This window comes from Leptonychotes weddellii, chromosome 6 (genome assembly GCF_054177405.1).
Source record: "Leptonychotes weddellii isolate Sample4059 chromosome 6, ASM5417740v2, whole genome shotgun sequence".
In the NCBI taxonomy this organism is placed as follows: Eukaryota; Metazoa; Chordata; class Mammalia; order Carnivora; family Phocidae; genus Leptonychotes; species Leptonychotes weddellii.
The window spans coordinates 30,985,185-31,013,108 of NC_138374.1; the positions used below are offsets into that span (position 1 = coordinate 30,985,185).

Here is a 27,924-nt window from a genome sequence, read left to right on the forward strand (position 1 = left end):
GTACCATGACAGACTATGGACTCTGAGAAACAAACTGAGGGTTCTAGAGGGGAGAGGGGTGGGGGGATGGGTTAGCCTGGTGATGGGTATTAAAGAGAGCACGTACTGAATGGAGCACTGGGTGTTATACGCAAACAATGAATCATGGAACACTACATCAAAAACTTATGATGTAATGTATGGTGATTAACATAACATGAAAACAAAAGAAAGTAACTGCCACCCAAGGTCATCCAGATTTTCTCCAATGTTAACTTCTAGGAGTTTTATAATTTTACATTCAGGTCTATGATCCATTTTGAGGTAATTTTTGTGAATGGTGCAAGGTCTGTATCTAGATTCATTTCTTTGCAGGTAAATGTGCAGTTGTTCTAACATCATTTGTGGAAAAGACTCTTTGCTCTATTATATTGTCCTTGCCCCTTTGTCAAATATCAGTTGAGTACATTTATGTGGGTCTATTTCTGGGCTCTCTATTCTGTTCCATTGATCTATATGTCTGTTTTTTTTGGCCAATAACACACTGTCTTTATAATAAATCTTTTTTTTTTTTTTAAGATTTTATTTATTTATTTGACAGAGAGACACAGCAAGAGAGGGAACACAAGCAGGGGGAGTGGGAGAGAGAGAAGCAGGCCTCCCACTAAGCAGGGAGCCCGATGCGGGGCTCGATCCCAGGACTCTGGGATCATGACCTGAGTCGAAGGCAGACGCTCAACGACTGAGCCACCCAGGCGCCCCTATAATAAATCTTAAAGTCAAGTAGTATCAGTCCTCCAACTTTTTTCTTCTCTTTTACTATCATGTTGCCTATTCTGGGGTTTTTGCCTCTCCGTTAGACTTTAATATCAGTTTCTCAATATCCATAAAATAACTTGCTGAGATTGTGATGAGGAATGCCTGAATCTAAAGCTCAAGTTGGGGGCACCTGGCTGGCTCAGCTGGTAGAGCATGTGACTCCTAATCTCAGGGTCATGAGTTCAAGCCCCACATGGGGAGTAGAGTTTACTTACTAACTAAACAAACGAACAAATAAAGCTCAAGTTGGGAAGAACTGACATCATGACAATATTGAGTCTGTTAACAATAGGAAAGCTATTAACTTTTGTACATTAACCTTGTATCTTGAAACCTTGCTATAGGGGCACCTGGATGGTTCAGTCGTTAAGCATCTGCCTTCGGCTCAGGTTATGATCCTGAGGTCCTGGAATCAAGCCCTGCATCAGCCTCCCTGCTCAGCAGGGAGCCTGCTTCTCCCTCTCCCTGTACCCCTCCACCCTGCTTGTGCTCTCTCTCTCACAAATAAAAATCTTTAAAAAAAAAAAAAAAGAAAGAAAGAAACCTTGCTATAGTTGGTAATTAAATTCCAGAAGAGTTTTTGTTTTATTCTTCTGGATTTTGTACATAGAAAATGTCATCTGCAAACAAAGATGGTTTTATTTCTCCCTTCCCAATCAGTACATCTTTTATTTCCTTTTCTTGTCTTACTGAACTAAGTAGTACTTCCACTATGATGCTGAAAAGGAATGGTGAGAGGGAACATTTTTGCCTTGTTCCTTAGTGGGAAAGCTTCCAATTTCTCACCATTAAGTATGATAGCTGTAGGAGTTTTGTAGATATTTTTTATCAAGTTAAGGAAGTTCCTCTCTATTCCTAGTTTACTGAGAGTTTTTCTCATGAATGGGTGATGAATTTTGTCAAATGCTTTTTTTTGCATCTACTGATATGATCATGTTATTTAGTTTGTTGATGCGACAGAATATGTTAACTGGTTTTATTTATTTTTTAAAGTTATTTATTTGAGATAGAGAGCAAGAGAGAGAGCACAAGCATGAGTAGGGGGAGGGGCAGAGAAAGAGGGAGAAGCAGGCTCTCTGCTGAGCAGAGAACCCAATGCAGGGCTTGATCCCAGGACCCTGAGATCATGAACTGAGCCAAAGGCAGATGCTTAACCAACTGAGCCACCCAGGCACCCCATATTAACTGGTTTTAAACAATTTTTTAATTGAAGTATAGTTGACACACAATATTACATTAGTTTCAGGTATATAACAGTGATTCAGTAAGTTTATACATTATGCTATGTTCACCACAAGTGTCGCTACCATCTGTCACCATGCAATGCTATTATAATACCATTGGCTATATTCCCTATGCTGTATGTTTTGTCCCTGTGACTTACTCATATATTAACTGATTTTTAAATGCTGAACTAGCTTTGCATACATGGGATAAATCTCACTTGGTCATGATGTAGAATTCCTTTTATAAGTTGTTGGATTCAATTTGATAATATTTTGAGGACTTTTGCATCTATGTTCATGAGAGATATTAGTCTGTAGTTTACTTTTCTTGTAATGTCTCTGTTTGGTTTTGGTATTAGGGTAATGCTGGCCTCATAGAATGAATTTGGAAGTATTCCCTCTGCTCTTATGTGAAAGAGATTGTAGAGAACTGGTATAATTTTTTCCTTAAATGTTTGGTAGAATTCATCACTAAACCCATCTGGGCCTGGTGTTCTGTTTTGGAAGGTTATTAATCATTGATTGAATTTCTTTAATAAATACAGACCTATTCAGATTGTCTATTTCTTCTTGTGTGAATTTTAGCAGATTTTGTCTTCCAAGAAACTGGTTCATTTCATCTAGGTTATCACATCTGTGGGCACAGGATTGTTAATAAACCTTTACTCTCCCTTTCTTCCTTGACCCACATGTTATTTAGAAGTGTGCTGTTTAATATTCAAATATTTAGGGATTTTCCAGCTTAGCTTTCTGTTATTGATTTCTTATTTAATTCCACTGTGGTCTGAGAGCAGATACTGTATCAGATTTCTATTCTTCCAAATTTTTTAAGATGTGTTTAGAATATGGCTGTCTTGGTGAATGTTCCATTTGAGCTTGAGAAAAATGTATATTCTGCTGTTGTTAAATGAAGCAGTCTATAGATGTTAATCATACAGGTAATCCATGGTGTTATTGAGTTCAACTATGTCCTTAGTGATTTTCTGTTTGCTGGATCTGTCCATTTCTGACAGAGGAATGTTGAATTCTCCAATTATAACAATGGACTTACTCACTTCTCCTTGATGTTCTATCAGTTTTTGCCTCACATATTTTGACCCTCTGTTGCCAGACACATGTACACCATGGATTCTTTTGTCTTTTGGAGAACTGACCCCTTTATCATTATATAATGCCTCTCTTTATCCCTGATAACTTTCTTTGCTCTGAAGTCTGCTCTGTATTAATATAACCAACCACCCATTTTTTTTGATTAGTGTTAACACGGTCTATCTTTCTCTGTTTAGTTTTAATCTACATGTGTCTTCATATTTAAAGTGGGTTTTGTAAACAACATATAGTTGGGTCTTGTTTTATTGATCCATCCTGATAATCCCTTTCAATTAGTATTGTTAGGCTATTGATGTTTAAAGTGATTACTGATATAGCTGGATTAGTATTTACCATATTTGTTACTGTTTTCTATTTGTTGCACTTGTTCTTTGTTCCTACTTTTGTGTTTCACTCTTTTTCTGCCTTTTGTGATACGGAATATTTGCATGATTCCATTTTATTTCCTTTCTTAGCATATCAGTTATGCTTTTTTTTTTTTTAACTTTCTAGTGGTTGCCCTAGAGTTTCCAATATACATTTATAATTATGCGAAGTCCACTTTCAAATAACACTATACCATTTCATGGGTATTAAGAGAATAATAACAAAATAATCCCAGTTCCTCCCTCCCCTTGTATCATTGCTGTCATTCATTTCTCTTATACATAAACATACATAAGCATACACATAAAGCATACATAATTGAATACATTATTATCATTTTGAACAAACTGTTACCTATGAGAGCAATTAAGAATAAACAAAATAAAAGTTTTCATTTTACCTTCATTTACACTTTCTCTGATGCTCTGCCTTTCTTTATGTAGACCTGAGTTCCTGACCTAGATCATTTTCTTTATCTCTGAAGAAGTTATTTTAACACTTCTTACAAGGCAGGTCTACTAACCACTAATGTCCTTAATTTTTGTTTGTCTGAGAAAGTCTTTCTCCTTCACTTTTGAAGGATAATTTCACAGGATATAAAATTCTAGGTTGGTGGGTGTTTTTTTCTCAATAGTTTAAATATTTCACTCCACTCTCTTCTTGCTTGCATGTTTTACAAAGAGAAGTCAGATGTAATTCTTATTTTTGTTAACTCTAGGTAAGGTGTTTTTCCTTCTGGCTTCTTTCAGGATTATCTTTAATTTTGTGCAGTTTGAATATGATATGCCTAGGTGTAATTTTTTTTTATTTATCCTGCTTGCTGTTTTCTAAGCTTTCTGGATCCATGGTTTAGTAGTGTCTGACATTAATTTGGGGAAATTCTCAGTCAATACTGCATCAAATATTGCTTCTGTCCCTTTCTTTTTTCTCCTAAACATATTCCCATTCTGTATATGTTTACCTTTTGTAGTTGTCCCACAATTCTTGGATATTGTTTAATTTTTTTTTTAGAATTTTTTTCTCTTTGCCTCTCTGTTTTGGAAGTTTCTATTGACATATCCCCAAGCTCAGAGATTCTTTCCTCAGCTGTGTCTACTATACTAATGAGTGCATCAAAGGCATTCTTCATTTCTGTTATATTGCTTTTGATCTCTAGCCTTTTGATTCTTTCTTAGACTTTCCATCTCTCTGCTTACATTACCCACCTGTTCTTTCATATTGTCTGCATTATCCATTATGTCCTTAGCATATTAATCATAATTTTTTAAAAATTCCCCATCTGATAATTCTAATATCCCTGACATATCTGAATCTGGTTCCAATACTTACTCTACCTCTTCAAACTGTGTTTTTTGCCTTTTAGTCTTCCATGAAATTTTTCTTAACAGCCAGACATGATGTACTAGGTGAAAGGAACTGCAGTAAATAAGACTTTAGTAATGTGGTGGTAAGGTGTAAGGGGAGAGGAAGTGCTCTAGAGTCATGATTAAGGTCACAGGTTTTTTGTTTTGTTTTGTTTTTTAAATTTTTATTATTTAAGTATAGTTGACTGGGTCACAGTCTTTAAGTAAGCTTTGCCCCTTGGCTATAAACTTCACAAGTGCTTCTCATTTCCACCCCTTTGGTGGAACAGGATGGCTATAGCAGCTGGAGTTGCGTTATTTCCCTTCCCCCAATCTGGTTAGGCTCTGATAAAACCCCAATAGTTCAGGCACTGGTACATAGTTTCTTTTGAGGATAGGTCTTGTTAAGAAGAATAGACTACTTGAAGAACAGAATGCTCTGGTGTATTTCAAAATGGTTCCTTTTCCTTCCCCACTACTGGAAGCACAAGAAGATTATTCTTCAGTCTTCACTGGAAGAAGCTGGTAGAGCTCCAGGACGGACAACTCACAAAAGTGTGAGCCCCACCTAGATTGGGTCCCCCTTGAGTTTTAACTCCCTAACTTGTCCACACTGAGCCTCCAGCAATTTGTCAACTACAGTTCAGGTTTTCCAATACTGATTCCTGCAGAAGTTTCTGTCCATTAAGTTGTGGTTCTCTGTATTTTTCAGTCTGTCTCTCTCCAATTTGGGGGCGAGCAGTTTGCCCTGTGATCTCACTTCTCTGATAGATCAAAGAAAGGCTGTTAATTTTTTCAGTTTTCTCAGTTTTTTATTTGTTAGGACAGAGTGACAACTTCCAAGCTCTTTGCATACCAGAATGGAAACTAAAAGTCTGTATTTACCTCTTAATAATTAGTTGAGCTGTACAGATTTATAATTTTTGCATTTATAAATTGTGCATGCTTATATATACATGTTACACTTAATTTAGATTTTGTAAAAGTCCATGTCCCATGTCCTTGCTCTATAGGATGAGAATTTCAAGCTCTTGATCAAAAACCACTTACCACTGTCACTTTAACCATAATTCTAAAAAAAACTTTGCTACACAGTCATCAACAGACTTTAAAAAGGCAAATTAGAAAAAGAATCAGAAGCATATTCCATCTAGGCACTTACAGTTGGAATCACTGCCAGGCCTCTTTAGAGTGGCAGGTTGGAAAAACTCCCTGGAGCAAAGTTAAAGAGCTCTGATGCCAAAGAAAAAGAACTAGGCCATTTCTCTACTTTATAGATTAAAAAGGTAATGGTATTCCCATTTTTCCCCTCCATTCTGATGCAAATCTCTTCAGTCAGAAGTCTTAAAGCAGCTCTCAGTGTGGTTCCAGGTTAATTTCAAAAAGCTGAGGTACTGCTTGAGGGTAGAACTAGTTACTTAACCTCTTTTGTATCACTCACAGATTTAGCAAAATGAAAGGCCTGCTAACAAGAGAGTTTATATGATATTTCATAAAGTAAGCAAATGTGGTAAAAATCAAGCACTTCGTGTGTGCATCTGTGCTCTTGGAGGGGAAACAAATGGAGGTGTGGTTAAAAGAACTGTTAAATGCTTATTTCCATAATCATTGGGCAACTAAATAGGAATATGTTTGCTAGGGTCACTGGACTGAAAAGAATTAGGCTAGGAGGTTAAATAAGCAATCCATGCTAAAGTCGGTAATCAAGACTGTACTTTAATCAGCTCTGTGAAAGAGGTAATAGACTGACTATTCCCTAGGAATGGAAATTCCCCCCAATCTCACTCAATAATTCACTTCAATATTGATTTAATAATTCTCACTGTTGAATTGCTTCCTTGTATCACAGTTTAAGACAAATTCCTCTTGAAACAGACAAAAGGTAGAAATGACCACAGTTCTTGTTCTTGTATCATAAAACAGAAAGGGTTTCCTGAGTTCTGTGTGAAAACAAAACAAACAACAAAAAACAAGGATGCTCTACTATTTGTACAGGCTGCACTTGATTTCCTGATTTCCAAGAAAAAAACCCAAGGGATATTCTATAGCAACTGTAGTTTCAACTAAATATCTATAACTTAAGGGACCACTGGAATGATGAACCAGAGCTAACATTACTAAACATTCCCTCCAAACAGGCAGATTTGGGAAAGTATAATTCCAAGATCCCTTAATCTAAAAACATCATGTTCCAGTGTCTTGGTTCTTTGACTTATAAATGAAAAGAAAATTTGCTTGAAAATCCCTAGATATACCAGATGTCAAGGCAATTCATGTTTTAATGAGAGTACAGAGTAAGTTTGTTAAATTTAATGTTAACAGTTAAATATGCTTACAACTCCAGTCTTTAGTAAATCTCTTCTTGACAGTATATGAGTAACACATGGACATAATTATGGACAGAAAATAATGAAAAAGAAGAAAGATTGTGTAAAATCTAATATGAAAGAAAAGAATTTGTCATTGGATTAGAAAAGTGTACAAAAACTTGTGGACTTTCCTCCCATGTTATAGTACTTATCACACCATATTGTCAAGTGTCTTTTTACAGTTTTCTCTCCTATGAGCTTCTCGAGGGCAGGGATATATATTTTTATATTCTCAGCACCTAACAGAGCGCTCAGAGCATAGATGATGTACAACAACTATGCTAAGTATCCCCTTTAAACTTCATAATAATTGTATGATGTAGGTTATACATTACTACTCAAATTTTATAGAAAAAACCTGGAAAACATTACAGTTGAAGAATGTGCCCAAAGTCACACAGTAGTCTAACTCCAGAGTATACTGCCCTTAATTACTATACTATACTATCTGAATAAACGAATGCCTGCTTTGTCAAGTTTCTGTCTCAGTTTTAATAACAAACTTTATCTGCTCACTCAGATATCATCTGCATTTGTGCTTTATGTATTAGGATGACTATATGAGCTCAAGAATCACCAGAAAAACATAAGATTTGGGGACCAGCCAGATAATTTTAGGGGCTAAGAGTCATTTCTGGACTTCACACTTTCTAAGTGTGGTTACTGTTAACATTAGTTATTTCTAAATAAAAGTATACTTAATTTTTTAAATGTAAATGATTGTACTATAATTATAGGAGACAAGGTAGGTAATTTATAGTATATCAAGAGTAAAAACATGGTAACTCTTTAATAAAAAACTTAGAAAGGGCTATGAGGTTAAACTAGCCAGCCTAGGGGCACCTGGGTGGCTCAGTCGATTAAGCATCTGCCTTCAGCTCAGGTCATGATCTCAGGGTCCTGGGACTGAGCCCCACATTCGGCTCCCTGCTCAGGTTCCCTGCTCGTTGGGAAGCCTGCTTCTCCTCTGCCCCTCCCCTCTGCTCAGGCTTTCTCTATCAAATAAATAAAATCTTTAAAAAAAATTAAACTAGCCAGCCTATTTTAAAGATAAGAGATCAGTAAGTGGTTTATATTAATTTAATAAACTACTCAATGAAAAGGGATTTATATTACTAGACTATGCAAGGGTCTCATCTACATGATCCCAAATCAATAAAATTATAAAATAGTTTATAAAACAAATAAATGAAATTATTTAATCTTCCATTCTCCTTAAAACAACCATTAATTAATCTTTTGGGATATCACACAGTATTATGTAAACAGAAATCTTTTCATTCAGAATAAAGTAGGACTTCAGTAACATACAATAAGGTAATATTTATTTTTCTTCAGATCAGAGTTAATAAAGGATATAAAGCTAGTCTTATCTATTTCATCTTACATTTTTAATTTCCAAACACACACATGTATACACATTACATATAAAATTAATTATGGAACTGTGAGACATTAATGGAAATCCAGTTAGGCTGACTTAGCAATACTGTAAGTCTTCAAAACATGAACAAAGTGTAATATTGCTGTAGAAAATCAATATATTTTTCTCCATTTTAGTGAAGATGTTTAAAATGCCAGAAGGAAGCTGACATTTATCTGCTTGTTGACAATGATTATCTCTAATTTTCAGCTGCTCAGAATACAATGGAATCAAATGTATGATAAAAGTTGTCTTTAATTTTTAAAAGTTTGCTTACAGTAATGGAAATAAAACTTTTTGGTCAGATTTTTACATACCTTAAAAGTAGAAAGTCCATAAAGTCTTGTGGTATGAACAGTCTCTTGAGAAATGTTTGTAATGTTAGTTATAAAGTCCTCAAGGTATTTGCAAGCTTGTTCCAAGTGTGTTGTGTTTATGATGATCTGCACTAGCTAGAAAATACAAAATATATGTGTTAAAATGCAGGTTACATGTACACAAAATCATTTCGTTTTTGAAAATGAATTATTACTTTCAGCAACTGTACCATTTCTGCATAATTATAGCTTTATAGGATACAAGGGATTATCTGATTTCAAAAGCCTGCTGCAAATACTATGGATGCTGTCCTTTAAAAGAAAAATCAAGAATCTAACTGCCAATTAACTTAGAATAACTCTTAAAAGTACTTTTCCAAATTTTATACATTTACCAAGTAAAAAATGAGTATTTTTACTTTTCATATAAAATCTGGCAATCATAAATCTACATATATGCTCTAACATCTTCAACTACCGACGACTCTCCATGTAAACCCTTGCCCCTCACATGGCTTGAATTTACCCTGACAAAACAAATCCACTTCTACTAATAAATTTAAAACAGATGGGGCACCTGGGTGGCTCAGTTGGTTAAGAATCTGACTCTTGATTTCGGCTCAGGTCATGATCTCAGGGTTGTGAGATCAAGCCCCCGGGTGGAGCTCTATGTTCAGCAGGGAGTCTGCTGGAGATTCTCTCTCCCTCTTCCTCTACTTCGGCCCCTCCCCCCACATGCCTGCACCCTCTCTCTCTCTAAAATAAATAAATAAATCTTTAAAAATAAAATAAATTACGGGGTGCCTGGGTGGCTCAGTTGGTTAAGCGACTGCCTTCAGCTCAGGTCATGATCCTGGAGTCCTGGGATCAAGTCCCACATCGAGCTCCCTGCTCGGTGGGGAGTGGCTCTCCCTCTGACCCTACCCCCTCTCGTGCACTCTCTCTCTCACTCTCTCTCTCTCAAATAAATAAAATCTTTTAAAAAATAAAAATAAATTAAAAAAATAAAATAGAAAGCTAGTTTTACAGGATGATGTTTAGCAATAACTTAATTCATACAGTTTTTTTCATATAATGAAAGATTTAGCTATTAAGTATTTTTTTAACCTACCTCTGTCAAACCTATATGAGGTTTTCTAATAAGGTTCAGTAAACAGCTACTCAAAGTTCTGGTCAGCAGCAGATTTGTAGATTTTCTAAGCATATCATCTATTTCTGTTGAGCTAAAAATAAAGGTTGATTATTATTTCGCTTTCCACAAAGGTACAGTTAGCTTCCTAAATGATTTAACACAGTTTACTAAAATAATTTGCCCCACCTCATTCTTTTATATCTTTAAATAAATTACCCAGATTTATTAAATCCCCAAATACAATTCTGTCACAAAAGCGACATTTTCAACAAAGTAGAATGTTCATTTATGGCATAATTTAAATGTATTCCATTCACCATTAGAGTAAAACCATGGGGTACTTAGTATAAGGAAATAAAATTATTCTTAAATTATGACTCCACTATGGGACACTTCCAAAGACACTTCAAATACAACTATAGCTAAAATTCTTTTTAAATGCAAATTAATGTGAGCTCTTTCTAGATATGATTAATTACTAGATTTAACTTCAATATAACTAAATTATCCATGTCCACTGAGATTTTTTTTAAAAGATTCAAAGAAACAAACATAATTACCTTACACTAGTTTTAATTTGGTGCAAAGAAAACTCTGATATTTCTTAACATCCTAAAGATTGCTAGGCTAGCACTAACAAACTTTTTATCTTCTCCTAACCACAAGGACTTCAATTGAAGTAAACAACAACTTCTTCATATATATATTAATATATATAGCTTCATTACAAAACGATTAAGCTGTCCTTAGACTAAGTTTTCTCAGTCTTAGCACTATTAACATTTCAGGCAAGATAACTCTTTGTTGTGAGGCTCTCCTGTGCTTTGAAGGATGTTTAGCAGCGTTCCTGGCCTCTACCCACTAGATGCAAGTAGCACCCTTCCCCCTAAGTTGTAACAGCCCAAAGACATTGCCAAAGTACCTAGGGGCTCGGGGTGGAATTACTCCAGCTGCTACAGAGACTAAAATTTTAGCATCCTTTCTCCTTTATTAAAAACATTACTCCTCTACATCAAAAACTAATGATGTACTGTATGGTGATTAACATAACAATAAAAAATTAAAAAAAAATTACTCTTAATAATCTATGAAGCACAGATATTTACTAGTTTATATTTATTTTTTAATTGCAAATAGAGCAAGATTTGACAAAACACAGGTACTTCTCACTACTACTCCAATGCTGTCCATTTTAATGCAGGCACTTTTTTCAGTATCTGCTAACCCTAACTCTGACATACCTAAAAGAATATTTCTCTGATTCTTTACAACTAAAATCAAGATTTACCAGACATACCAGTAGGGTTTTAGGGTTACTTGACATCAAATTCTGAGACAGAAAACTCTAATCTATCAACAGTGTCCTGGAACAATCAGTGTACTCACCCTGTTAAAAAGAGAGGTGGTTGCCTACTCCTATGGTTTCTTTTCTGACACACTCATATTATGCTTAAAGACACCCTGAATAGCACACTTCTCAGATGAAAACTTATCCAGTACAGATAATGCCTTCTGTTTAATTTCCCTGAATTTCCTTGAATGCTGAGTCAATGCATACTTTTTTCTTGCATAAAAGCAGATAAAGAAAACTAGCAGCACCTATGTCCTATTTGTGCTAACAAGATTTACCTGACAATGACTAGTATTTCCCCCATCAGGTTTTTATCCCAACTGAGCAATTTTCTTCCTTAACTCCTTGTCCTTTGAGCCTATATATAACCTGCACTCTTCCTACATTTTAAAAAACATTTCATAATTAAATCTTAATTATAATAAACCTCTTAAAATATTTTATAGCTTAGTCTCTTATGCAAAATGAAAATTTCTTATAGATCATATTAGATCCAGATGCTTCCTCTGTGACCAAATAGTTGAGACTTTGAAGTCTCTTCATGAAGTCATTTCATTCTCCAGCCCTACTTTTATTCATATATAAAAAGAAACCCAAACATTTGTACTAAAAAGCTCTGAAGCATCTTCTGGTTCTAAAAATCAAACTCCAAATATGTTTAAACATAATAAAAGAGCTTTAAATCCAGAAAGTGATTTTTTTTCCATAACTTTTTAAGGACAAATAAAAAAACAAAGGAACTCTAATAGCTCAATTTCAGCTCACAGATACAAATTTTTATTTTTATTTTTTTAAAGGTTTTATTTATTTATCTGAGAGAGAGAATGGGAGACGAGAGCATGAGAGGGGGAGGGTCAGAGGGAGAAGCAGACTCCCCACCGAGCAGGGAGCCCGATGCGGGACTCGATCCTGGGACTCCAGAATCATGACCTGAGCCGAAGGCAGTCGCTTAACCAACTGAGCCACCCAGATGCCCCAGATACAAATTTTTAAAATAAAAATGTATGTCAGAAACTTGATGATCTAGAATAAATTTAGATTTACCTATTTTTAAGTTAACTATGCTGTGCTGTCTCTGTAGTCTGAACTGTCAATTCTCTTATTAACAAAATGAAAATAGCCAATGTATTTAGTAAAGCATAATTTTAAAAAACATAAACATAAAAAGCCTTGTTGAATGAATAACTTATGATCATAGACAGTTCATTAGAATGACTAGATACTGAACTAACAAAAGTGACAAATATTTGTGTCAAAGACAGAGGAAAAAAACTGACAGTCTTTTCTGCTGTAGCATTAGTCCACAACACTGACTTCCTAGAAGGCTAGGAGTTCACATACCAAGTCAGAACTGAGGTGCCAATTCTAGTTCTAGTAAGACATTAGGGAGGCTTTAGGGAAATTATACTTAATATTATGACTAATGACTTTCATCTTTGGTGTTATAAATGCAATAAAAATATCAGATAACAATTGGATACCCAATGTCTCTTCTCTGTAAATAAAACAAAAGTTAATTCCAAACTGCTAGGTTTCTATACTTTCTACAGTTTAACAATATCTTAATTAGGTATCAGTCCTATTTTTCAATAATCAACATTTAGATTAGGTAATAAAAAGTACGTGTTAGGACATGCAAATTGTATACACGACCAATTTTAAAAATGTTAAAGTAATCTATATTTAAAGTAAAAGATGAGGGAAACCAATATTATAGAGTCAAGACTGCAGCTTCAAAAATAACTCTCAAATACAACATTTAGGCCAAGTTGTAGGATGACTGTTAAAAAGATACTTCTTGTTTCTCCCTTTCACATGCATATGTTTAGAACAGATGAATGCATGCATCACTGTTTTCAAAGATGACTAACTATAACCAGAATCTATTTGAGAGTATATAAACAAATTCAAGTCCACCCAAAGGTAGGGCAAATTGTTAACTTCCCTTAACTTCATCTTCTAATTATTCACAAGTACAGGGTAATATCAGGCTCTTAAATCCTTCTTGTTTATGTTCCTTCCTCTTCATCACCACTGATCCTATTTCAGTCTTTCTTCATCTCCCTTCTTGAACCACTGTCTTCACCAGTTCAACATGACTATTTTTTTCTATCCCCCTCCAATCCATCATCTACATGGAGGTCAGAGTAAACTTTCTAGAATGTAACTCTAATAATGTCATCCCTTACTTAAAAACTCTTCAACAATTCCCTGATGCTTACAAAATAAAATATAACACTCCAAGCTCCAGTCTCACATCTAATATTGTAGTATCCCATCCTCTCTGAAGTAACTATGTGCTTACCATAGGCCAAGCACTACTATACTGAGTGCTTTATACACCTGCATTACCTCATTTAATTCTTACAACCATCGTATGAATTTGGACCCTGATTCAAATATACCAACTACAGCAGCCCAAGTGTCCTTGACAGATAAATGGATAAAGAAGAAGTGCTATAATATATATACAAACACACACACACACACATATATAATATTATTCAGCAATAAAAAAGAATGAAATCTTGCCATTTGCAACAACATGGATGGAGCCAAAGAGTTTAATGCTAAGTGAAATAAGTCAGTCAAAGACAGACAAATACCGTATGATTTCACTCATATGTGGGATTTAAGAAACAAAACAAACAAGCAAAGGAAAAAAAGAGAACAAACTGATGGTTATCAGAGGGGGGATGGGTGAAATAGGTGAAGGGGATTAAAGAGAACACTTATAATGAGCACTGAGTAATGTATAGAACTGCTGAATCACTACACTGAAAGCTTGAAACTAATATAACACTGTATATTAACTATACTGGAGTTAAAATTAAAAACTTAATAAAAAAATTCTAAAAAGAGTAACAGCAGCAAACTCTTATTAGCAAACAAACATACCAATGGTAAAAAGACATCTTGGGGACAATCAAGAAAATAGTGATATGGACTAGGGAATTGATATTATGGAATAGTATTAATTTTGTTAAGTGTGATGGTTAAATAATGAAATGCCTTTATTTTTTGAGAAACGCATACTGTTTCTAGGGGTAATATGTCATTATTTCTGGAATCTGCTTTTTCAAATACTTAGCGAAGGGGTGCCTGGATGGCTCAGTCGGTTACGTGCAACTCTTGATTTCAGCTCAGGTCATGATCTTAGGGTCATGATATGGGCCCCATGTGGGGCTCCATGCTGAATACAGAGTCTGCTTGAGATTCCCCCCAGCCACCCCTTCGGTACGTGTGCGCGCTCTCTCTCTCTTTTTCTCTCTCAAATAAATAAAATCTTTTTAAAAAATAAAATACTTAAGCAAAAATAATTAAGAAAATATGGCAAAACGTTTATTATTGAACACAGGAGTTTCCAATCTCTATTTTTATGTAAGTGTGAAGATGTACATTATAGAAAGTAAAAAAAATATGTAACATCAAATTTACAGCAACTTAACCTCAATGTTGCTAAAATATGTAAGCCTTTCCAATGAGATAATAATCCATTAAAGAATCAAGGCCTGAAAATCAAGTGTTAATGTTTCATAAAAATAGCTATGATAAAGATATATTTCTTATTAGTAAACTTACCTCCGGTGAAGTGACTCTGAAAATTTAAGGCTAGCATAAATAAATTCTTTAACTTGAATGTAAATATGAGGCACTGACTGAGACATGGGAAATTTCTTTGGGAAAGATTGCTGTAGAAAGAAAAACAAAGTTAATATTGCTTTTGAAATTTTAGAAAAAGATATTCTAATCACCTAAAAATATAAAAATTAAATTGCTTATACATTTGAATAGGAAATAACAGCATCTCAAAGTCTACTATTATATTTCTCTGTTATGCTTAGGATTTTAAAGAAAACCAAAATATTTCTCTTTTTTCTAAGATTTTATTTACTTATTTGAGAGAGAGAGAGAACGAGTGGGACGAAAGGGCAGAGGGAGAGAAAGAGAGAGAAGCAGACTCGCTGAGCAGGGAGCCCGACGTGGGACTTGATCCCAGGACCTGGATCATGACCTGAGCTGAACGCAGACACTTAACCGACTGAGCCACCCAGGCGCCCCAAACCAAAATACTTCTGAAGAAAATAAAGTGACAATTGACCTGTCTCTTAAATCATATAATCAAACTTCTAAGAAGCAGAGAAAGCATATATCAATACCATTGTATGTTCTGATGATAAGATTCCTGCAAAAGATGCCTAGCTGTCTGTTGACTTGCATTCATAATACAAGAGTTAGGTTGGCCATGAAAGTTATGGGCCATCTTCCTAGCTTAGTATCATCAATTAATTCTAAAGATTCCCCTCACTCCCCTTCGGTGAAGGCTTGACACCAATTCAACAAGATATCCATTTTATTCCATTAACTCCTACAGTACCTTTTTTTTTTTTAAGATTTTATTTATTTGACAGAGAGAGACACAGTGAGAGAGGGAACACAAGCAGGGGGAGTGGGAGAGGGAGAAGTAGGTTTCCCGCTGAGCAGGGAGCCCGATTTGGGGCTCGATCCCAGGACCCTGGGATCATAACCTGAGCCTAAGGCAGATGCTTAACGACTGAGCCACCCAGGTGCCCCACTCCTACAGTACCTTAGAGCAGTGCAGTAAAGTGCCTTTTGTCTAAACTGCTTTTTTTTTTTTTTTAAAGATTTTATTTATTTATTTGAGACAGAATGAGAGAGAGAGAGAGAGCACATGAGAGGGGGGAGGGTCAGAGGGAGAAGCAGACTCCCTGCCGAACAGGGAGCCCGATGCGGGGACTCAGTCCCGGGACTCCAGGATCATGACCTGAGCCGAAGGCAGTTGCTTAACCGACTGAGCCACCCAGGCGCCCCTTGGCTAAACTGCTTTTATCAGCCAACATCTATTAGCAAATTCTCAGTCTCTAAAAGGTAAATTCTCTCCAAGATTTTTACCAAAAGCCCCTATTTATACTTAATGAATTCTAATCTATACTTCTATCTTCACATTTGTTGCAACCTAGTTAAACCAGTACAAGTACCCTCACTCACCGTGTCTAATGACCTTGTAGAGGTTAAATCCAATGGACTTCTCCAGCTCTCTTGTTAGCTGATTTATTTAAAGTATCTGACAGAGTTAGCTCCCTCCTGCTTCTTAAATGATCTCTCCTTCTTTGGCATCCATGTCGCAAACTGATTTTCCTCTTATTTCTCTAGCTTCTCTGTATCTCTTCCTCTAGCCATCTCTTAAAATTACTGCTATGCTTTAGGGTTCTAACCCATGTCTTCTCTTCTTACCACACATACTGTCCTTGGATGATCTCATCTAATCTCATGACTTCAGTCACCTTGCAAGTACTATTATCTCCCAAATCTACAACTCCAGGCTAACTCTCCTGAAGTCCAAATCCATATATCTAACTACCACTTGGACACTTCCATTTGGCTGTGACATTTGGGACATACTCAGTAGATCTAACAGTGAAATTATCCTTTCCTTCTAAATCTGCTCTTCCTGTGTTTCCTATCTTAGTGAATGCTACCATCTTTAAGGCTGAAACTTGGCTATCATACTTGACCCCTCTATCCTCATCATCACTCATATGCAAATAATCACCAATTCCTGTTGTTCTCTCCTCCTAAACATCTCTTAAATCAAATTCCACGGCAGTAACTCCCACTCAGGTCAGCAATCTCTCTTACCAAGATAACTGCAACAATCCCCTAGCTGGTCTCCCAGCCACTAGTCTCCAATCCATTCTCCACACATTAGCCAGGGAGATCGACCCGATCTATCTCTCTCTCTCTCTCTCTCTCTCTCTATCATCTTCCCTCCCGTCTTCCCTCTCTCCTTCCTTCCTTCCTTTCTTCCTTCTTTGCTTCCTCCCTCCCTTCCTCCCTCCCTCCCTTCCTTTTCTTTCTTTTTTTTAGAGAGAAAGAGAGCATGAGTGGGGCAGAGGGGGCTGAGAGAGAATCTTAAGCAGTCTCCATGCTCAGCCAGAGCCCATCCCAGGGCTCGATCTCATGACCCCGAGATCATGACCTGAGATGAAATCAAGAGTCGGATGCTTAACTGACTGAGCCACTCGGGCACCCCCGAGAGATCTTTCTAAAGCACAAATCTGATTATGGTTTTACTGCTTAAAACCCTGTTGTGACTTCTCAGTAGTCCTCAGGATAAAGGCTGAACTCTCTAACACTGTTTACAAGGGCTATTATAGTCTGGCCCTTTCTACTTCATCTTCATTTCTTGATCTTCATTTCTTGTACTTTATCAACCTTGCACTTTATACTCCAGAATTAGAGCCTTTCTACATGCTGCTTCCTCTATCTTAAGGAGTGCCAAATTCTGTGAATTGTAATGTCCTGTTTATCCCTCACATAACTATAAGCTCCTTGACAGCAGAAAAATAAAAACCACCAAATAGCACAGTGTCTACTATATAGCAGGTGACTGATAAATATCTGAATGAACAAAGGTATTCTTAGGTATTCCAGCAAAAGAAACTTACAACTGGCTGGTAATGAAAACATCCATATACAGCAGTGTCTCTCCAGAACTGGTAGGTCCAACCTTTCCAAATTTAGCAACCAAAAAGTTGCTATTCTTTAAAATCACCTGATAATAATGCAAGTGCTAACTCACCTCCAATTTATGGTCTAGGGAATAATGAACCCAATATTATTCGAAAGACATTTGAGCTTTAAGAATTTATTTTAATGACATTAAAGACAATATGAATATGTTCTTGTTTTAGCCAAAAGGTTCTAATCAAAGTAGCACAGTTATCTGCAAAAAGACAGATCTTTGCATATATATCCAGTCTTACTACTTGTTCACATATAATTTACACTGAAAATATAGTTATTTGAGAGTTTTACATCTTTTCTAATAGTTTTAATTGAAAATTATATTCAAATTAGGAAAAATATGGAGTATATCCAATGATACTAAATAACTTAATGAGATTTCTCTTTAAGTTTGCACATTTAAATTTTCCATGTAGCTTTTACTTCAACATTAGTTCTTCTTTTTAATAATATATGAACCAATGAATACAACTCCTAACAAGCTTAATACTAAGAGGTACTACATATTTGGGAAGCACCCTATAAGCAAAGTCAAACTTCCTTTTAACTGTAAACCTATTTAGAATAAAATTAACGTAATTAGAAAGGACATTAGAGATTATTTAGTTCAACCTTCTCATTTGACAGATGTGGCATAAATGTCCAAATAGGGTAAGTCATCTGCCCATCATAAGCCACAGGCAGCTGGCATGTGAACCTGGATCAAATCCAGTGTTCTTTACACAGACGCTATAGCCTGAACAAACTTACTACCAGTAACTAAAACAAATGAAACCAAGCTACGACATGTAGAATATTCTGGTCTTTTGTGTATTAGAAGACAACTACTATGTGTATGTAGTGGTAGTCTTAGCTATAATCTAAAAGCTATGCATTTTATTACGTGGTCCTATATTTAGTGACATTACACATAATATGCCTAGTTTATGTATATAAAAAAATAAAAATTTACAGTCACAGTTCACACAATTCACTCAAAATTCACTTTTGTTCTTCATTGTGAAGAAATAAAAACATAGAGAAGAACTAAATTATAAAGAGTTGGAAAATAATTAAGAAAAGTAAAGAGAAAAAAAAGAATAAAAAGTGACAATAACAGAAAATATGATACCCTTTTCCCAGGAGATCTGATTCTACCCAGAGATACTGGATAGGTACAATTGTGTGCTTGTGTGCAGGTATGACCACACATGTGCAATCATGTGTATTCCCACAATACTCTACATGCTGGCCTATTTTCTTTCTCTATCATGTCTTTTGTTCAGACATCTTGCCTACAAAAATACACATTCCTACTTAAACAAAAAATCTACAGTGGCAATTGCCTTCATACACCTCTTATTTAACCAAGATAAACTTTTTGCAGAAGTATATTTCTAGAAAAGAAAACACAAAATAAGATCTTCTACAAGATGAAAATTTCAAATAAATTCTCCTCTTTCCCGAGAATATACTCTTATTCCTATAATCTACTCAACAGTTACTTTAACTAATTTGGAATCCACATAATGTTACTAATACCTGTCCTGGGAATTCACCTAACATTTGGGACAACTGCTCATAGTACCCCCAGGAAAGTCCCTTCTTAACTTCACAAAAACAGCAGTAGTTGTAGTAGTAGTAGTAACATAATCTTTAAAAGTTAACAAAACATAATTGATTTTCTCAAATAACACAACAACAACAACAACAGCCTCAAAAGAAGCCACTCTCACTTACAATGTCAGGTCAATATTATGTAGCAATAACTATTATGAATTTATGTTTAAGAAAATTATTGAATTAAAAACTAGCTTGTACCTTTTCAAGGTCTGGATCTTGAAAGGGAAATTTACTGATGACTACTTTATATTCTTCTTCATTAACAATAGGGATGGGGCTATAATTATCTTCTTCAAAAATGTCCCTGTTAAGAAAGAAGAAAGAATTGAAAACTTAACATTAAAAAAATGTATCACTAGAGTGATATCAGACAATACTTTAAAAAAAAGACAATTACTACAAAAGCAGTTTTATTAGACAATTCTAAAACTCAATACCAAATAAACCTTGCCCCTCAAAAGTCACTCGATCTTAGTCAAAAGGCCAAGAAGCTATTGTCCCTCAAAAATTGATATGCGATCTCTTCTTCCCACTTGTTTTACATCCTCTCAGCACTTTAGTTTTTTACTCTAGGACAATTCTTAAAAAAGATTTATTTATTTATTTAGGTAATCACACTCAACCATAGGGATTGAACTCACGACCCCAAGATCAAGAGTCACATGCTTCACCAACTGCACCAGCAGTGCCTACCCCCTAGAACAATTCTTAAGATGTGCAGTCTGAACAAACTCATTATCTATTTCTAAAAACAGAGCCATGAGGTGAAGAGTATTCCAGTTGTATTTCTTGATGGGGACAATTCTCAAATTATAAGCCTTTTCTCTCCTCCCAACTAGATCATAACTTCCCTAAAGATGAAAACAGTGCCTTCTATTTATTTAGTCTTTTCAAAATGTTGTATTTACAAAAGGACCTTTTATATTTAGTAAGGCAGAGACAGTTACTACTCACCCAGTAACCTTGTGCTCTCCTACACAGCCCCCTTGCAAAGGCACAGAGAGCTATATCACCAGTGTTGGCCACTGGGTTGTGAATGGAAGTGACAGGTGTTGCTTCAAGTCTAACTTATGAACTAACTGTGTGACTCTCTTTCCCATGGTAATAGAAATGTTGAGAATGTAGAGAATGTAGTAACACAAATGTAAACAGCCTGGATCTTGGACTACTAGACCCACTAGGGACTTCCATGTGAGAAATAAAATGTCTATTTTCATCCACAGAGATATGGGGTATTTTTGTTACTGTAGCATAGCCCAGACTGTCCAGATATACTTGCTATCTAATCGTCAACTTTTTTTTTTTTTAAGATTTTATTTATTTATTTGACAGAGAGAGAGACAGCGAGAGCAGGAACACAAGTAGGCGGAGTGGGAGAGGGAGAAGCAGGCTTCCCGTTGAGCAGGGAGCCCGATGCGGGGCTCCATCCCAGGACCCCGGGATCGTGACCTGAGCCGAAGGCAGACGCTTAACTGACTGAGCCACCCAGGCACCACTACTTTCTTTTACTCAATAATTCAGCTTGACTAATATTTATTGAGCTCCTATTGTGTGCCAGGCACTGCGGTAATTGTGATGAAAATTCCCTACTTCATGAAGATAAAAGCAAAATCTTCGTTCTCAACCTAAAAGGAGATATGAAAATAATAATGTTTATAATAATGCATTATACATACAATAAAAGAGGTGCAAGGTTCAGAAATAGCACAAAGGAAGAAATGATTAAGTTTATCAGAGTAGGTGGGCTATATCTCATGGAAAGTTGTATAGAGAAGCCATGAGCTCTGTAGGGTCTTTCAAGATGAAAAAGAAATACTTCCAATGAGATTATGGAAGAACATCATTTCAGAAAGATGGAACATAACAAGCAAAAGCATAAGGGGTAAAAAAAGTCCGAGTGTGGGAGGGAGTCAACCACAGGTAGTGCAATACTACTGGAGTGTCAAATACACAAAAGACATGGTGTAAATGAGGCCGGGCAGGTGGACAAACTGAGGCACCCAGATTTTAGCCTGGAGTACCATTAATAGGTTTTAGGGAGAGAAATGTCATAGGTCCACTACATGGAGGATAAACTGGAAAAGGAGCAATAATGGACACAGAGGCCAGTGCGGAAGAGATGAAGAATCATCTAGATAAAAGGTGGTAAGGATCTGAATTAAAGCTGTCCTGGTGGGGGCAGAAAGGAAGGTGGCAAAAACAAGGGCTTTAAGAAGTAGAATATAGAGACAGGATTTAAAAACTAAATGAGGATTATGAAGGAAGGTGTAATCTGGATGTATCTGTGGTTTCTAAACAGGGCAAAGGGACAAATAATGTTAAGTGTTCCTCATTAGAGACATTTGCTGAGGTAAGGAAGATCTCAAGAGGATACAGTTTCAGCAGTGGATGATTGATATCTCAATGATAAATGGGTCTGGGGTCTTGATGAGAGGCTGGAAATAAAGGCACAGGTTTGTAAATCATGATGGTGCACAAGGTAGTTGCAATAAGACCGTCTGGGGATGGGAAGGAATAAGACTATTCACCTAAAATATCGTGAAAGGCTTCAACTAATTCTATTTCCTTCTAAATAGTATTTTAAAATAAGGGGTTAAAAGGAAAATTATACTATAGAGAACAAACAGATGGTTACCAGAGGGGAGGTGAGTGGAGGGATGGGTAAAATAGGTAAAGGGAATTAAGAGTACACTTATCTTGATGAACACTGAGTAACAGAATTGTTGAACCACTATACTGTAAACCTGAAACTAATATAACACTGTATGTTAACTATATTGGAATTAAAATTTTTTAAAAAGGCGAGTTACAGGTTACAAAACTACTAGAAAACCATAAACTACTTACTTTACACAAATGCCAAGGAATCAGTTAATATGCAAGGACAGATAATTTATTGAATGGTACATTCATATTCTGAAAATGTTAATGTAGTCTTAAAAGGGACTGTTTACTGAACTGAATTCTATAAACATTTACTGAGTTCCTACTCTGTGTAAAGCACTATAATTGGAGCTAGGCAATTAAGACTATAAATATAAACAACACTGGTGTTGACAATATAGTTGGAGAGAACCACACACAGATAAATAAACTATAACAATAGTCAGACTATAAATTCTATCATGGAAATAGCCAAGTTTTAATTATCCAGTATTAATGGTAACTTTTACTTTTTTGCCATTGTTAGGTTGTCAGTTCACTACTTGTAAAATATTTGAAGATTTAGGTCAGGAATAAGAAAAGCTTAAATTCTGCTACTTCTCTTATTTGTTTTAAGATTTTATTTTTAAGTAATCTCTACACCACCCAACATGAGGCTCAAACTTACAACCCCGAGATCAAGAGTCACATGCTCTACTGACTAAGCCAGCCAAGTGCCCCTCTGCTACTTCTCAAAAACCTAAGCAAAAAGCGTGATGGAGAAGGGTACTGAAAGTAGAAGTCAAAATACATTTGGGAATTATGCATTACAAGTGACATGCTATCACTCATTCTCCTCCCCAACTACAAAGGAGGATAGCATTAATCCTATCTCCATCTGAATGAACCCATTAGCTTCTCAGAGAGAAAACAATACCTCATGGTTTCCCCAATCTTGGGGAACAATCTCATTACTAGAAGTCTTTTTTTTTTTTTTAAGATTTATTTTATTTATTTGAAGGAAAGAGAGAAAGGAAGCTCTATTAGTGGGGTGGGGGAGGGAGGCAGAGGGAGAGGATCTCAAGCTGACTCCGCACTGAGCGTGCAGCCCAGTGCAGGGCTGGATCTCATGACCCTGAGATCATGACCTGAGCTGAAATCTAGAATCAGACGTTTAACCAACTGTGCCACCCAGGTGCCCCCTCATATTAGAAGTCTTATGATAAATAAGAGAAAACAGCTGGCTCAATGAACATCTATCAACAATTGTAAAAACTTAAACACTTCTGAAGAGGGCAAGTTAATAACATCAACCCTATAAGTAAAGATTTTATATATATAAATATATAGAAAGATTTTATATATAAAGATGTCATATTATATCACATTATATCATAGCATATACATTATAGATTACCACTCCTATCAATAAGCACTACCTGTATTTCTAAAATATTAAAGATCAAAAATTGCTGACACTTAATACATGTTTCATCAAGACTGTCAACTGTCCACTTGAGACAACATCCTGACAATATAATCCCTAAGGAATGTTAATACAAAAAGTGTAAATCAGAATTTATTTGGTTGATTTTAACAAAAGTGTATCACCTGGGAAACCACTTAGGTATTTTAAAAAGATTTCTATTACAGTATTCAGAAGGTCAACCCTCCATAGTTTTGAAAACTGATGAGGCAAATGCCAAGCTGATATTAAATTTTTTCACATATTTTCTGTTTTAATCTCATCAAGTATTATTGCCACATCACTTCTATCATATTTGGGTGACCCGATGTAAGATCTCAAGATTTACATGTTTTCTTGAAAGAAAGAAAAAAGAAAGGAAGAAAGGGAAGGAGGGGGAAGGGAAGGAGGAGGGAGGGGAAAAAAGGTTTCAGAATTAGGGAACAAGTTTCTCTTTTCATGACAATACAAAATTACATAGATCTTAAAATACTTTGTCCATTATTCCCTGCAGGCAAGTGATTAAAGCAAAAGTAATTTTCCTAATTAGATGCTTTAAAGATTTTTAATCTAGTTATGTTGTTTATAAAAATAACACTTTCTCCAAACAAAATTTAAAAGCTATAAATCTCTGTTTCTAATACTAAATACCTTGGAATACTTACAGCCTTATATCTAATCATTTACTGGTTGGGGGTGGGGAGGGGAACTACAGAGATTAGAACCAAAAGTAGTATAATTAAAAATTTATTATAAATGGTTCAGCCACTCTGGAAAGAACAGTATGCTGGTTCTTCTTCCTCAATTTATTAAACATATGTGCCATATAATCCCAGCAATTCCACTTCTGGATATATATCCTAAAGAATTGAAAACAGGAACTCAAACATATATTTGTACATCAGTGTTCCCAGGAGCATTACTCACAACAGCAAAAAGGCACAAATGATCCAAATATCCATAGATGGATAAACAGATAAATAAAATGTGGTCATATCCATACAATGGAATATTATTCAGCCTCTAAAAAGAATAAGCTATTGATACAGGCTACAACATGGATGGACCTTGGAAACATTATGCTAAATGAAATAATCCAGACATAAAAAAAACAAACAAACACTGTAGGAGTCCACTTATATGAAGTACCTAGAGTAGCCAAATTCATAGAGACAAAGTAGAATGGTGATTGCCAGGGGCTAGAAGAAGGGACTAGGGAGTTAATGTTTAATTGGTACAGTTTCAGTTTGGGAAGATGAAAAAGTTCTGAAGGATAGTGGGGATGGTTGCAACAATGTAAATGTACTTAATGTGACTGAACTGTACATTTTAAAAAGGTTAAAATGGCAAAATTTGTTATGTATATTTTACCATAATAAAAAAATTATCATAAGCATTTTTTATTGCTAAATGTAAAATCAATCACTTTAGCATTTGACAAGCTTTTCACTACTACATTAAGGTTCCATGGCTTTTGACTAACCTGAAAACTCCAGCCCATTTCTTAAGAAGTGTTTCATTGTATTGATCTCTTATTTCAAATAAAAGGTCAAAAAGTCGGTTCACTGGAAAACCATAACCCTAAAACAAACACAACAAAAGCAGATAAACAAGTCAAATAAGTAAATATATTCATTACAGAAATGTTGGGAATACTGAAGAATTGTTTGAAAGTGATCACTATATCATATTGTATGTCATTCCAACAGCATGAAAAGAAGATACACTTTTGACTTTCTACTAGGTTGCATTAAGTAAGAAAGAGTCTAGAAAGAGTTTTATGGAACTGGAATAATTTTTCCATTTCTTCTCTCTCTTTTCAGTCTGGATTACATTGTTAACCTTAAAAAGTATTAGAAGTCAAAACTGAAGAAAAAGTAAAGGATTAGTGATCTACATATGGTGTCTTGGAAAGTGATCCCTAAAAAGGATAAAAGAAGAAAAGGGAATATATTTTGTCTGAAACACACTGGCTTCCTTTTGCACCTTCAATTTAAGATTGACTTCACTATTTAGGGAAAATATACACCTTCTCATTAAACATACACTCTCCAACAAAACTTTTTTCCTTTCCAACTCCAAAGTCATTGAAATTTTACCCATTTCAGGAACAAAGATTTCTGCTGCATCACAGAGTTGTCCCTTTTCCCTTCAGGGTTTCCCTCTTCTTTATTTTTTATCGTACTCCTGCAGGAACTGCTCCACGGACTATCTATTCACTATTGTCTTTAACTTCCACTAGTTCCTTTCTTTTGGCTAAATAAATATGCTAATTACCTCCCATCCTTAAACCAAGAAAAGTAAGAAAAAATAAAAAAGCCCTTCCTCGATTTGCTGTGCTCTGCCAGATGCTTCCTTTTGTTACTCTCTTCACAGCCAAACCTACTACAATCTGCCACTCCTATTCCTTTAAAACTGCTCTCAACAATGTCACACAGATTATCTCCTAAATATAAAAGTCAATGATCTCTCACTCTGCATTACCTCTTTTGAAACTAGTCTGCTTTGAATTCTGTAACACCACTCTCTCTCTTTGTTGTCTTATCTATGAACAGTCGTCCTTCCAGTTTCCCTTTTTCTTCTATCTCCATCCTTAGATTTTTCTTCTAGGTCTCTAGCATAATCTGAAGTCTACTGACTTCAAACACTATTTTCTCTGATTATCCTGAATCTACATCTCTAGTTATACCTCTGGAAGTTCCAAATATTTAATTCCAACACCTGTTAGACATCTCCAGTCAGTCTGCCAACAAGCATGCTAAAGTTAACTTATCTCTTCCCTTTTCAACTAGACAAAGTGCTTTTCCTATTTCCTATCTGTGCTAATAGTTCAACCATCAATTCAATTTATCAGGAAAGAAACTTGAAAAACATCTAAATGACCCCACACACAAACATATCTAATCATTCACCAAATTCTTTTGATTTTACCTCCTTCACAAATCTCAAATCTATCATTCTTCTCCATCACTTACTTTTTTCCAGAAGTATTCCCAGTGCCACTGCTTTATTTCGGTCCTTCACAACGGTTGCCTACATTGAAGTTCCAACCATCTGTCTCTTTCAACTCAATCTATTGCCAAGACTCTCCAAATTATCATTTAAAGTACAAATATGATCATGCCATTCCACTGGTTAAAAACTACCAAAGACTTATTAAAGTCCCACAAGTCTTGCCATAATTTGGGTCAAACTACCTTGTCAGTTTCATTACCACTCTTTGCCCTTCTTTGCTCACACCCATCTACTAAAGTTTCTATCACAATCAAGCTGCTTGACCAATCTCATGCTCACCATACTATCCCTCCCATCTATAGTTTACACATGCTATTTTATTTTCTCTGCCATTCATGCCCCTTTATTAATATGTACCTGCTGAACTCATCTTTTAATTTCCAACTCACATTTCAACTTTCTATACAGACTTTCCCAACTCCCAGAATCAAAGATAGACATTCCATCTTCTGCGAGCTGAAAGCTTGTTAATATACTGCTATATTAATATGTCTTATACATCTTATTTGTTTACAACTAAACCGTAAATTTCTTGAAGGATTTTTATATCTCACTGTTTTACTGATTTTTGTCTCTATTGTTTTACACATCATCTAGCTTACATGTGTGTGTGTGTGTATATATATATATATATATATATATATATATATATATATATACAGTGTTATGGTGTAAGTACATGGTGGGTGCTCAAAAAATGTCAGTGAATGAATCATAAATGTTTACTTCTGATTTACTTAATAAGCAATAAACAGAACTATAATATGCTGGAGTTACTTGTTAATGTTATTGTTTAGTTAGCTTTAAGTAATAAAATGAAATATGAAAAGAAATTTTTCCTTAGGGTGGCAAAGTGCCAACTTTAAAAACTAAGTATCATTCAATATTCTTTAATTTTTATTAAAAGACCCTCCCCAATTCTTCAATTAAAAGGTATAACTTAAGGGGCGCCTGGGTGGCTCAGTCAGTTAAGCGTCCCAACTCTTAATTTTGGCTCAGGTCATGATCTCAGGGTTGTTGGGCTCCATGCTGGGCATGGAGCCTGCTGGAGATTCTCTCTCCCTCTGCCCCTCCCCACTTCTGTCTAAAAAAAAAAAAAAAAGTATAACTTAAAAAGTCAGCATTTACTAATTATGTATAAGACTCACCTAATACTCAGCCTGTCAATTTTCAGTGGAATGAAAATACTGCAGGACTGCTGAATAAGTAATAAGG

At 35.5% G+C, this 27,924-nt stretch overlaps 1 protein-coding gene and 1 long non-coding RNA gene across 13 annotated transcripts in view; both read right to left on the reverse strand.

Annotated features, from left to right (window-relative positions):
* EXOC6 (exocyst complex component 6) overlaps positions 1-27,924 on the reverse strand; it is a 324,809-nt gene that overhangs the window by 71,436 nt on the left and 225,449 nt on the right. For 11 of the 12 annotated variants that reach the window (XR_014146246.1, XM_081823819.1, XM_081823817.1 and 8 more), the window contains 5 exons: positions 25,178-25,275; positions 19,785-19,890; positions 15,018-15,127; positions 10,064-10,175; positions 8,953-9,087 (listed from right to left, as the gene is read on the reverse strand). Coding sequence is in view for 11 of the 12 variants with exons in the window: in XM_081823819.1 (XP_081679945.1) it covers positions 8,953-9,087; positions 10,064-10,175; positions 15,018-15,127; positions 19,785-19,890; positions 25,178-25,275 (561 nt within the window). In the remaining variant the exon portion in view is untranslated. Of the gene's footprint in view, positions 1-6,666; positions 6,784-8,952; positions 9,088-10,063; positions 10,176-15,017; positions 15,128-19,784; positions 19,891-25,177; positions 25,276-27,924 lie in introns of all 12 variants that reach the window. The other variant, XM_081823823.1, reaches the window with a different exon arrangement.
* On the reverse strand, positions 18,256-19,776 carry LOC145722171 (uncharacterized). The gene is made up of 2 exons (XR_014146248.1): positions 19,012-19,776; positions 18,256-18,466 (listed from the first exon to the last, which is right to left on the reverse strand). It is a non-coding gene; the product is annotated as an uncharacterized LOC145722171 (long non-coding RNA).